This window comes from Scylla paramamosain, chromosome 18, assembly GCF_035594125.1.
Source record: "Scylla paramamosain isolate STU-SP2022 chromosome 18, ASM3559412v1, whole genome shotgun sequence".
In the NCBI taxonomy this organism is placed as follows: domain Eukaryota; kingdom Metazoa; phylum Arthropoda; class Malacostraca; order Decapoda; family Portunidae; genus Scylla; species Scylla paramamosain.
In genome coordinates, this window is record NC_087168.1 from 4186758 (window position 1) to 4200047 (window position 13290).

The 13290-nt window shown below is 44.6% G+C and overlaps 1 protein-coding gene across 1 annotated transcript; it reads left to right on the plus strand.

Moving 5' to 3' along the window:
• Window positions 1–1853: 1853 nt before the first annotated feature.
• LOC135109035 (UDP-glycosyltransferase UGT5-like) lies at window positions 1854–4116 on the plus strand. The gene is made up of 2 exons (XM_064020020.1): window positions 1854–2585; window positions 2715–4116. Exons 1-2 carry the CDS (start codon window positions 1978–1980, stop codon window positions 3697–3699), a joined length of 1593 nt encoding a protein of 530 aa, XP_063876090.1. The 5' UTR covers window positions 1854–1977; the 3' UTR covers window positions 3700–4116.
• Window positions 4117–13290: the final 9174 nt, after the last annotated feature.

Below are 13290 nucleotides of genomic sequence, written 5' to 3' on the forward strand. Positions count from 1 at the left end.
GCAGCGCGTTTTCATGTTCCAGCCTGGGCCCGTTTTCCTTGACAGGCCAACACAAACGTGTGGAGGTTCATTCTTGACTTGGACATCACACCACGGTTATGATGGAGCCATAAAGCACCAGGCATGAGGTGACTCGTCCCACCTTCACGGCGGGACACGCCCACCAATGGCTGGCGGCAGGACGGGCAGGCAAGGTCGAGTTATTTAATACTTCATGTGGTGGTTCAAGCACTCGGCAACTGAGCACCGCGTGCCTGTACGAGGCAGGAGGCAAGTGAGGCAAAATACTGACACAGTACATGTATATATTTACAAAGCTGAGCTGCGCACCCAAGTGAGGTCTGTTGATGGGCCGCGGAAGCAACAGTCAGCGTCAAGTAATACTGACTGACGTCAAGGTCGGCATGCACCAACCTTTTCCGCCACGTTTTTGTAAACTTTTGGGCGTTACGGAAGAGTGACAGTGCAGCACCACACCACGGTGTGCTGCTGTGCATACCACACTTACTACTCAGCAGCAACACTTATGAGGGCCTCTCTGCTGTAGCGTTCAGGTAGTGCAGCAGTGAGGCGTCCCGTCTGATGAGAGCGCTGCCCCTCCACACAACAACACTACATGCACTGCCCGTCAGCCTCGCCAGAGTGCTCACACTGCCTCACGCCATCGCCTGCGTGCTCGCGGCAGTTGTAGTCGCAGTAAGGACAAAAGGTGATATTGTTATGGTAACTCACAAGACTTTCTGTAATTTTCATCAAGTTAAGTCATCTAGGGGAAAAGAATATTCTCATTATGACGCACTGAGGCCTCGTCTGCCACTAAGCGCCTGACTCACACAGCGTGTGGAGGGTGCTGCAGCGACCAGGAAGCCATTGCAAGTATTTATTGTTTTACTCACTCATGAGGAATGATTAACATAACATTCATGGAGATTAAATAAAGAATATTCAGGAGTTGGGACAGTCTCTTGAGTAACACAGCCGGGCAAGCGGAAGCTGTGCCTAGTGTGAAGGGCGGCAGCGTGGTGGGGGAAGGGCAGCCTCGCGTCCGGTACAGGGAGGCACACCCGTGTTTAGGGCCAAACGTACCCTTCTCACCGGAGGGCGAACAGTCTTTATGCTGGTACGTGGTTAACTGAATGCGACAGGACACTCTTGGGTTCCATTCATCGCCAAACGGGACACTGCACGAGGCGCTAAGTTAATTCTGTGTTGCGCAGTGTCTGTCCCTCCTCGGCCATTCTTTCCCACGCACGCCGCCTCATAGCCGATGCAGGCGCGGCTGACTGACTACACTAACTAATGCAGGACACGGCTAATTCATTCAAGGAGACTGAGGGATGATTCTTTTTTCCTGAAGCGGGTTACTGTTCAAACATGATCGTCCCATCCCTGTCTCCACATCACCTCCTCTCGCTACGAGCCGATCAAAGCTGAAAGATGGCTCTTACTTTCATGTGTGTGTGTGTGTGTGTGTGTGTGTGTGTGTGTGTGTGTGTGTGTGTGTGTGTGTGTGTGTGTGTGTGTGTGTGTGTGTGTGTGTGTGTGTGTGTGTGTGTGTGTGTGCACGCATCTCAAAAGTACAGTACAAACAAATTACTTCATTTCGTGAAGACAGTGGCCCTTGATGACAATGCATCTTACGGATCCTTAAGGCTGATAAGTATTTTCCTTATCTTTTTCCTGCGATAACTGCTGCCAGTATCTCTCTCTGGTGTAACACTGCCAACAAACAGAAGCGCGACCAATCAGGTAACTGGCTGCCAAGCCACGGATAGAGGAGCGACCAATTAGACGGCCAGCTGTGTGGTCCCACTGGGAGCGCAGCGGGTATATAAGGGCCCGCGGCGTGGCTTGGCTTCAGATCACCTTCCGAGCGAGAGAAGTTAACAGAGCAACAGACTAACTTGAGCAAAGTTGACACAAGGCGTGTACTAGTGAGCTCACCTCGTGAGTTGACAACTTGAAAAAACTTCAAACATGAAACTCGCAGCCATCTTGCTGCTGACACTTGCTGCGGTGAGTGAGGCCTCCCGTGTGCTCATGGTGCTTTCCCTGGGATCCCCGTCTCACAAGAACATCTTCACTCCTCTGGCTGAGTCCCTGGGGCGGCGAGGACACCAAGTAACCGTGGCGTCGCTGCACGCTGCCCCGCCCAACGCCTCCCGCTCCTACACCGACCTTGCTGCCACCACCGCCTGGGAGTCAGTCAGGAAAGTGACGGGCGAGTTCGATGTCTTCAAGATGCGCAAGGTCAATGGAGGCAAGGATGTAAACTCTCAAGTAATGAAGAAAGTCCTCCGCCATCTGCCCAAGTACTGCGAAGCCTTTCTGCAAGATCCCGGCCTGAAGAGTGCCTGGACCACCCGCCCTGACCTCATCCTTCTGCCAGCCTTCATGAACGAGTGCGGCCTGGCATTCGTGCACAAGTTCAAGGCGCCCTTCATGTACGTGACCACCTCTGGCCTCACCCCGTGGACGGCAGACCTGCTGGGCAGCCCCGAGAACCCCGCCTACGTGCCCAACCAGTACCTGAGCTACGGGGACCACATGACTCTGTGGGAGAGGACCGTCAACACGCTGGTCAGGTGAGTGTCTTGCCTCTTGTTCTCTTCATGCATCTCTGACATGTATTGGTTGAATATACACCATGTAGTGAATGATTCCTTTGAGGTCCCGTGACACCCGCTATAACGTAGCCTTACCTTCTCCTGCAGGCTGGCCAGCCCTTACCTCCGCAAACACTTGGTGCTGAACAAGCTGGACGGCGTGGTGCAGCGTGTGCTGGGCGACTCCACGGTGTCCCTCTCCGAACTGGAGAAGAACGTGTCGATGGTGCTGGTCAATTCCCACTACTCCCTTGGACATCCCCGACCCCTCATGCCCAACGTGGTGGAGGTGGGCGCCATGCACTGCCGACCGGCACGCCCCCTCCAGGACAAGGCTCTGCGGGAGTTCATCGACTCGTCGCCCGTGCCCGTGGTCCTCTTCAGCCTGGGCTCCACCATCCGCAGCGAGCAGATGCCGGCCACTGTGAGGGACTCGCTGGTGGCGGCGTTCAGGCGCCTTCCCTACCGCGTCGTGTGGAAATGGGAGGGTGCTGCCCTGACGAACCTGCCGCCCAACGTGATGACGCGCCCCTGGCTGTCCCAGCAGGATGTCTTGGGCCACAAGAACGTGCGTGCCTTCGTCACACACGGCGGACTGCTGTCGCTGCAGGAGGCAGTGTACCACAACGTGCCCGTGGTGGGGATGCCACTCATGAGCGACCAGCACCTGAACGTGAGGCAAGCCGTGACGCTGGGCCTGGGTCGCCAGCTCACCGTGGAGTCTCTGTCTGAAGACGCCGTGTACGACGCCATCACATCGGTGGTGGAGGAGCCCGGCTTCCAGGAGCGCGTGGGGCAGCGGTCACGCCTGCTGCGGGACCAGGAGACCACCCCTCTGGAGCGCGCCGTGTACTGGAGCGAGCACGTGCTGCGCTATGGCGGCGCTCAACATCTGCGCTCAGTGGCTGCCGACATGCCGCTGCACCAGTACCTGCTGGTGGACGTGGCGGCCGTGCTGGTGGCGGCGGCAGTGGTGGTGGTGCTGCTGCTGTGGTGGGCATTGCGGGCAGCGACTCGTTGTCTCGTTCGGGGACTCAAGAAGGCTGCAGGGAAGCTGCTGATGGCCGTGAGAGTTCATGCCAAGATGCAGTAAACCTTTGCTGCTGAAGGAGGAGCAATGGATCTCACACTTCACTTCTCACCTGCACTCATATGTCCTCGCCGGAGCCTTAGAGCAATCACTTCATTAGACCATCACTGTCCTCACCTTGCATTGCACATCGGTCACTTCACTCTCCTCGCCTTACAAATGTACATGAACTGCATCACTCTCCTCGCCTCACATCTGTACATGAACCGCATCACTGTCCTCACCTCATCTGTACATGAGACGCATCACTGTCGTCGCCTTATAAATGTACAAGGACCGCCCTCAGCCTCATCGCCCACATCATGCCGACATTCAGCCTTTATCAGCATTCACTTCACTCATGTATTAAGTGTCTGTGATAAGTTATTAAAATATAGATATATATTTTTTTACATGATACAATAAACTATTTGCCAGTGACATACAATTTTTACATCACCACCTCGTATACATTCTGTCTATGACTCACGGGGCTGAAGCAGACTGAATTACCACTCCTATGCCTGAGCATTACGTCATCCACACTGGCTATTAATGAAAACTAACAGCCTCACAGCGTTCAGCTAAACTCTGCATTTTATACTTCCAAAACCTGAGAATACTTTGAGGAAGTTTCATCCGCAAAGCATTTCTTTAATCCTTCGATTTATGGCTTCTCAATCTCGACAGGATACCTTGGTATTACAGTATAATTCTGAAAGACATCATTGATGGCGAAAGTAGTGACGACGTAGTTCAGTATTATTAGTCCTGTCGGTGTATTTGCTTCAGTTAAATCGCCTACGCTTACTCACATGAAGTAATATGTGACAGAGTCTTAGCAGTGAGAGGGCTTATCATTCGCATTACTAATAGAAAACCTTTTCTCCTGCACCGGCAATTGTGAGGGTGGCTTGGAGAGAAGCACATATTGTGTCATTAACTGAACAAAGCTGAGCGCAAGGACTCGACTTCCAATAGTTTCCTAGAGTAAAAATCTTCCCTTTGCTGTGACTAAGCTGAGGCTTTTATTCTGAAACAGCTTGGATTCTCATTAGGACTGCTTTCCGGAGACCACAAAGATTATTATTCTGCTTACTACGGGTTTTATTCATTGATGATGCAAGACGCTTGTTAAATATTCACTGAAGCCATGAACACCCTTGAACACCACTGGTAACTCCCACTACGGCATGCCAGAAACAATGAAAATACGACACTGAAACGTTCAAGAACAAGGAGCTAGGTTGAGCAGGGGAAGCGAAGCAAGGAAGGGCGGGCAGCAAGGGAGCGAGGACAGGGAGAGGGAAGGCTTGCTTGCTCCCCCGAGGCCTATCTACAGCATTGGTTCACTTGACACAACGTTGGCTGCGCTGCACATGAACATGCCACTCGTACCACTATGACGTTATGGGAAGAATTCACCTCACATAACGGTAACAACAATAACGACAGCGACGAAGATGATAACAACAACGATAATGACGAAGACAACACCAACAATGTTAATAATAATAATAATAATAATAATAATAATAATAATAATAATAATAATAATAACAACAACAATTATACAATATCACATACATCGTTGGTCATGCCAGCCAGGGATGATGGTGGAACAGGCAAAATATGGTGAGCTGTCGCGCCGGACTGTCTCTCTCCTCCGCGTGCCAGGCAGCGATGTATGGACGAGTATACAAGGTCATGAGCTTGTCCTGGGAGAAACGTTCTGCTTCCCAGCCACCACAGGACTTGTTTTCTACTGAAGGCCGCGATGCACACCTTGCAGTGACAGAGGGGCGCGGTGTGCCAGCAATACTGGTGTGATAGATCACGCTCTTCTAATATCTCATTCACTTCTTACCGCAAAATATTTCATGAATTTACTTATTCCGTGTTACGAAATATGACACACACACACACACACACACACACATATAGGTCGGTATGTCAGAGGTAACGTCCTTCCTTGACACTTGCAAGCTGAAGTTCGCGCCCCGCTCTGAAGTGGCAAGATTTCCACTACTGAAGTTGAAGTATTGACTTTCTTTTCTAAAGCAAGAGAAAATGGCGCCTGGGGTGTGAAGTGTGTGGAGGATCTGTCTCGGACATCGATCAGACTACAGGCTTTTGGCGCTCTCAGGGAAAGCACGGCTGACGATCGTGATTCTCAAAAGAGCACACACACACACACACACACACATAGAGGAAGGGGAGAAGAAGAATGTACACTCATTATGAGGCCAACAGTATGGAAGGTTATACACACATGGGTAGCAAGGATCTAGGATAGAGTGATCAGTAGGGAAAAGTAGAGATATGTGTGTGCGTGTGCACCTGTAGATGCAATAAGTGATGAAGAGAGAGAGAGAGAGAGAGAGAGAGAGAGAGAGAGAGAGAGAGAGAGAGAGAGAGAGAGAGAGAGAGAGAGAGAGAGAGAGAGAGAGAGAGAGTTGGAGTTCTTGTGGGTAGCAAGGAACAAGTGGAAGATGTATGGAAAAGGCTCTTGTCAGCCTGAGTGCACAGTACACCCCAGAGGTACACGTCATAGCCAAGGTGTATAAGGTGCAAAGCAGGAAAAAGATATTTTTGGAAGAAAATGGTACTTTTTGTGGAAATTAATCTAAAATAAGATGTAGGAAGATACATTTTTTGAAGAAAATTTTAAGTATTATGGTTAGAATATTAATGTACATTAAAATAAATACAAAATGTACATGCAATTATTTTGCATGTACATTCCAAACTTTGGTTTAACACAGCCTGTTCTTGTACTATACATGATAGAGAGGTGGCCCACAAAAGGTACTTGAGCCTTCCATCACCAGAATCTCATGCACTTTATATTTCTGCCCAGAACCATGCCAAATCTGTTCTCCAACTAGCCAAAAACTCCTTCATTAATAGAAAGTGTCAAAATCTTTCAAGATCTAACTTCCCTCGTGATTTCTGGCATCTAGCCAAAAATATCTCCAATAACTTTGCTTCTTCATCTTTCCCTCCTTTATTTCAACCAGATGGCACCACTGCTATCACATCTTTCTCTAAAGCTGAATTCTTCACTCAAATCTTTGCTAAAACCCCTACCTTGGATGATTCAGGGCTTGTTCCTTCCTCTCCTCCACTCTCCAACTATCTCGTGCAACCTATTAAAATTCTTTGCAATGATGTTTTCCATGCCCTTGTTGGCCTAAACCCTCAGAAGGATTATGGACCTGATCAGGTCCCTCCTATTGCTCTTTAAAACTGTGCCTCCATGCTTGCACCTTGCCCAGTCAAACTCTTTCAACTTTGTCAACATCTGCCTTTCCTTCTTGCTGGAAGTTTGCCTACATTCAGCCTGTTCCTATAAAGGGTGGCCATTCTGATCCCTCAAACTACCATCCTGCCTATCTAAAGCTTTTGAATCTATCCTCAACAGGAAGATTCTTAAACATCCATCAAAGCCGCTCTACTGGTGATCTTCTGGCTTTCTTTACTGAATCTTGGTCATCCTCTTTTAGAGATTTTGGTGAAACTTTTGCTGTTGCCTTAGACATATCAAAAGCTTTTGATAGAGTCTGGCACAAAACTTAGATTTCCAAACTACACTCCTATGGCCTCTATCCTTCTCTCTATTACTTCATCTCAAGTTTCCTATCTGACTGTTCTATTGCTGCTGTGATAGGTGGTCACTGTTCTCCTAAATCTATTAACAGTGGTGTTCCTCAGGGTTCTGTCCTGTCACCCACTCTCTTCCTATTATTCATCAATGGTCTTCTAAACCAAACGTCTTTTCATGGACAACCAACCCTTCAGGAAGTAAACATTTCATGCAGAGAAGCCACAGAATGCCTGACTTCTGATCTCTCTAAAATTTCTGATTGGAGCAGAGCAAACTTGGTATTGTTCAATGCCTCAAGAACTCAATTCTTCCATCTATCAACTCAACACAACCTTCCGGACAACTATCCCCTCTTCTTCAATGACACTCAGCTGGCCCCTTCTTGTACACTGAACATTCTTGGTCTGTTCTTTTTTATAATCTAAACTGGAAACTTTCTGAGACATCTCTGCCAGTTTTTCTCACCCCCTCAGCCGATAACTCTATACAAGGGCCTTATCCATCCATGTATGGAGTATGCTTCACATGTCTGGGGGGAGGGGTTCCACTCATACTGCTCTTTTAGACAGGGTGGAATCAAAAGCTTTTTTGTCTCATCAGCTCCTCTACTCTAACTGTCTTCAGCCTCTTTCTCATTGCCACAATGTTGCATCTCTTGCTGTCTTCTACTGCTGTTTTCATGCTAACTGCTCTTCTGATCTTGCTAATTGCATGCCTCCCCTCCTCCCACAGCATCATTGTAGAAGACTTTCTTCTTTCTCTCATCCCTATTCTGTTCACCTCTCTAATGCAAGAGTTAACCAGTATCCTCAGTCATTCATCCCTTTCTCTGGTAAACTCTGGAACTCCCTGCCTGCTTCTGTATTTCCACCTTCCTGTGACTTGAACTCCTTCAAGAGAGAGGTTTCAAGACACTTATCCTTCAATTTTTGACCACTGCTTCAGACCCTATTTGGGGACTGGCATCTTAGTGGGCTTTTTTTTTATTAGATTTTTGTTGCCCTTGGCCAGTGTCCCTCCTACATTAAAAAAAAAAAAAAAAAAAATGAGTGTGCCAGCTGCGGGAAGGTGTGAGGCAGTTATGGGAGGAGAGAGAGAGTGGAGGTGAGTGAAATTAAGTAACAGGGAACACTGCTCAGTAAACATATTGAGATGGGTGAAGAGATAAGAAAGGGAAGGTTGTGAAAGGCAGGCAGGTCACAGGATCACTTGCAAGTCAAAAAAGGGAGAAATGCATTTATGGACATAAAGAGATGCTTAGGGAATAGTATTCTACCAATATTGATGTATAGATGGAAATAGGGCACAGCAGTCAAGAGTGCTTACTGTGGAAATGAGTCATCTGAGAGAGGCATGTGCAGTGACAAGATGGGAAGGTGAGAGCAATGGAAGTGTGTATGAGATGTGGTATGAACATCTGTGCAAGCAGTGTAAATTGTGGAGTAGTGGAATGGGTGAAAAGGAACACACTGAGATGGTATGGCCATAAAGAGAGGAAGAAGAAAGATGAATTTGTAAAAAAGTACATGTGAATGAAACTTAAGTCCTAATAGGAGAGGAAATCCACATGGAAGGTGGAAGAATAAAATTAAGTACATGTATGAAAGAAATATTAATGGAGACTGAACTCTTGAATTGGCAGAAAGAGAATGTTTGAACTGGGAGATGGAGATTCTTTGCAGTGGCCTCCCTCATTAGCAGATGTTGCTGGCTGGAGTGAGGCTCCACAGAGAGCTGTGTATATAAACAAAATTTTGTCATATTCATTCTTCCTCAAATGGGTGTGTCCTCTTAGGCAAAAGTCTTGAGTAACTGACCAAACTTTGCATGAGAGAGAGAGAGAGAGAGAGAGAGAGAGAGAGAGAGAGAGAGAGAGAGAGAGAGAGAGAGAGAGAGAGAGAGAGAGAGAGAGAGAGAGAGAGAGAGAGAGTAATGGCCACATCATAGTATCATAAAAACAGTGAAAAATTTATCTGAAGGCAGGATGAACTGTCCATGAGAAGCCATTACTGTGAACTGTACATCAGACAAAACACTCAGGTGCCACTCAGAAAGTTGTGTGCACTGCCAAGAGCTGGGCTGCCCATACAGCTCTCCAGGGAAAAGCATGTAAGTGAAAGTGAAGGTATGTATACATACCTTCAATTCATTCTCATGTAATTTTTTCCATTGCTTTCTTGAATATCATCAAACATGTACTACAGAGACCTCGTTCATCACCACCACCACCATTGCTGTGATGAGGACTGGCCTTCACCGGGTGGTAGCAGCTCACTCACCCACACTGTCAACTGCAACTCAGTCAAATCCTTTGTTCATAAATATTAGTCTCATTCTAATCATGCAATTACTTGTCAGTGGAAATATGGTTTTTGGCATAAAAATTCTATTTTGTTTATTCCTATTTAATTACATCAACACACAGTATGTGGTTCTGTCTGTCTATTCATATTAATCCAGTCTTTCCTTCAGTTGGTGTGCACTCCATGTTGCTGTCACTTCCTCCACTAGTTCACCTATACTTCTGTATGTAAAAGCAAAATTTTGTGTTAAATATCTCCCCTTTATGAACTCTTTCTTGTGGTCCTTGAAATATCATATCTCTCTTTGCAAAAATACTGAGACTGAAAGGTTATTTCCATTTTAAAGTGCTTATTCTTGAATTACAAACTATCATAGTTACAATAAAAATTCTGCACAATAAAATATTGAAGTAAAGTTATACACTAGTATCTTGTCATAGAAAACCAATAAAATGCACAAAACTAGTAATAAATAAAATGCCTTTATTAGCCTTCTATGAGCAGACAAACAATAATCATTAGTGTTACCGAAGAGTGTGAGGATTGATGCACAGCCAAAGTGCTGCCACTGGTGCAGGCCTTGCTGCTGTGTGTGTGTCCCACCACAGCCACTCAGACCCACCAGTTGGGGATGCTTTCCATCAGGCTGTCATGCACCATTAATCCCAGCACATACTTCTGTCTTTCATCTTAAGCCATGTTGGTTCCTTTAGATACACCATTATACATAATTTTTGCAGCCTTTGCAGCCTTCTTTTGCAGCCTTTGCATACATTACAACTGCATCAGACTTTTACTTCCCCAGATCTCTATGCTGTACTTAATTATATTTAGGATGACGGAATGAATGAGTGCAATTCTTATAGTTTTGTTAAAATTATCTTATATACAGTCTATGAACATTACTGTGCCAATACTCTTTTTTGTTAATGTGTCAGATATGAGTTTCAAATTGTATAAAATTCATTGCTTGGCACCATCAGGCAGTGTACATATGTCACTTGGGATCTATGATGTGTGTCCTCTGCTTCCACTGAATATTCACATTAAAATATATCTTTAGTCCAGATAAGATTTCCTCATTCTGTAAATCAAGTTTTGAATATCATGAATGGTGCCAGCATGAACAATTTGTGTATCACCTGCCACCTGCACACTGAAGGATGAGCCACTCTGTCATGGAATGTGGGGTGGAAGCCAACATGAATCAAGAAAACAACAGAGATCCCTGTGGTACTCTTAAGATGATATCAAGCTCACTGAGGAAGCCGTTTGCAAGACATAATGGTAGTATTATGTTTAGTGCAATATATTTCTCAATCAGTTTATTATGACTGGCACTGTCAACTGCCTTAAATAAGTGACGTAGTGATATATGGAAAACTTTCCTAATGTTGACGTTCTCACAACTGGACAGTGTCGGAAGAACAGTTTTAGTGGACACTGCAGACCTGGAGCTGTGGTGGATGTAATACTTTCCTTGCTTGCTTCATGGAATCATTGATAAACTGATCTAAAGGCAGGGTAATTTGCCATTAGAGGAACTCTCACTGAGAATCAAACCCTAATCAGGACCACCAGAGCAGCAAGTATTTCTGTCACCAATCAGGCCAAGGTGACTGCCAGGCACTGGTGGGTGTTGGTTGGCCTTCACTGCTCTGTCACCACACCGGCACCACCTTACTTATTGTTCCTTGTATGCATACTAGACCCATATTCTGAAATGCTCTGCTTCCTCACTGCAATTATTTTCAAAGCCCACAGAGATGATTAGACAGTTTCTCAACAGTGCTTCTTTTAATAATGTAGGAATCTTGTTAATCTGTCACTAGAACTATAAAGACATCCTTAAAAGTGTGCAACTTCAACTGGAGCTTTTTGAGTAGTGGTGTGGTACAGAAGTGTTACAGAATATGTTTCCTAGTTTTCCTATAAGGGGAAACACAAAATTTTGCCATATTCCATTTTGGTCTAATTATTGTGGCAACTATTTTCTTCATCTTAATACAAGAAGTGAAAAGTCACCCTTGTGTTCCACATAATTTTATTTGTATCTCCAAATATCATGACTATTTGCTTTTCTTGTAAAAAAACAATCCTGTGTTATTACTCTGAAGTATTTTCTTACCCTTAATATCATATTGGTCCCAAAATGAAATATCCGTTTCTTTCCGCTTTTCCACACGCACCCAGTGCATGACATTTACTTGCACTAACATAATTTTCCATATAATTTTCCTCTACAATTACTTCTTCAGACATGGATCTTATAAATAATAAAGGTGACTCATGGTTTACACATTATAAAAGAGACTCCAAGTGTTGTGTAAAGATAAATTGTGTAAAAAAAAAAAAAATAAATAAATAAAAAAATGGGAAAACCTAATTTGCACTATTTTGTCCTTAAATCTATTTATATGATAGCGGAGTAGTAATAATATTTATAGTTTACCTTTGTTTACTAATACTAATCTTGCATATTAATGCTAAAACACTTAAAGTAGAGAGAGAGAGAGAGAGAGAGAGAGAGAGAGAGAGAGAGAGAGAGAGAGAGAGAGAGAGAGAGAGAGAGAGAGAGAGAGAGAGAGAGAGAGAGAGAGAGAGAGAGAGAGAAAAGGAAAAAAGTGTCCTTAATATTTTTAAATGCATGGCAGGAAAGAGCAGTGGACTATTTTTTTATCATTTCCTCACCTGTGTATCTAAATGCTACCCTCATATTTGCTAACGCGTGGTGCGTGTTCCTTTGTCATTTATATGGTCTTCTGGTGACAGTCTGTTGTTTATCATTATACCATTGATAGACTGTTGTTTACTATTACACCTAAGCCATTTCCCTTTTCAGATGCTTGAATTGTATTGTTATCTTATTTATAATTCCAATTACTGGTAGGTCTCTTTGAACTTCTGCTGAATGTTATCACATGATATTTATCTACATTAAAATTCATTTGCTATTTCTTACTCATTTCATAGTCCTGTGAGTTTTCTCTAACTCCTTGCATGAGCCTTCATTTATTTTCCTTTGTAACTTTGTAGTAACAGCAAATATGTTAATGTAAGCCTGTTCCAATACTGGCATCTGTATCATTGACACAAGAGTTCAGTATATCAAGGACATGACTGCAGCTAACACTGATCCTTGTGGGGCTCTGCTTATTTTTTTCTCCAGGTTGAGTATTTTCCTTAGTATTGTTTTCATTTCTCTTCTGTCTAGAATATCTTTCATCCACACCAGTAGTTCTCCCTGAATATCTCCCATGTGGTGTAATTTCCATATTTGTGTATTGTGTGGTACTCTGTCAGATGTATCCTTTAAATCCAAATAAATAGTCTACACATGTCATCCCTTGTATAATTTCTGCTATTCTATCATTATAGGTTAGCAGATTTGCTACACATGATCTCCCTTTTCTAAATCCAAATTGTCTCTCTGTCACTATTTCATGTTTTGCAAATGGTCTGCTCACTTTTTTCATATAATTTTTTTGTATTATTTTGCTTTCAATGCTGGTGAGTGAGATGGGTCTGTAATTTGGTGGGCACTGCTTAATTCCCTTCCTATACAAAGGGACTATATTTGCCTTTTTCCACACTGTGTGTGTGTGTGTGTGTGTGTGTGTGTGTGTGTGTGTGTGTGTGTGTGTGCACACATACAATAATGCAAAATATAACACACTTGGTGTATAATGACTATGAAACAGAATA

What these genes read in the sequence shown, in the direction of transcription:
- LOC135109035 (XM_064020020.1), top strand. Translation starts at nt 1,978, where the DNA reads ATGAAACTCGCAGCCATCTTGCTGCTGACACTTGCTGCGGTGAGTGAG. An exon ending in ACCGTCAACACGCTGGTCAG is followed by an intron (nt 2,586 to 2,714) that starts GTGAGTGTCTTG and finishes CTTCTCCTGCAG; the next exon opens with GCTGGCCAGCCCTTACCTCC.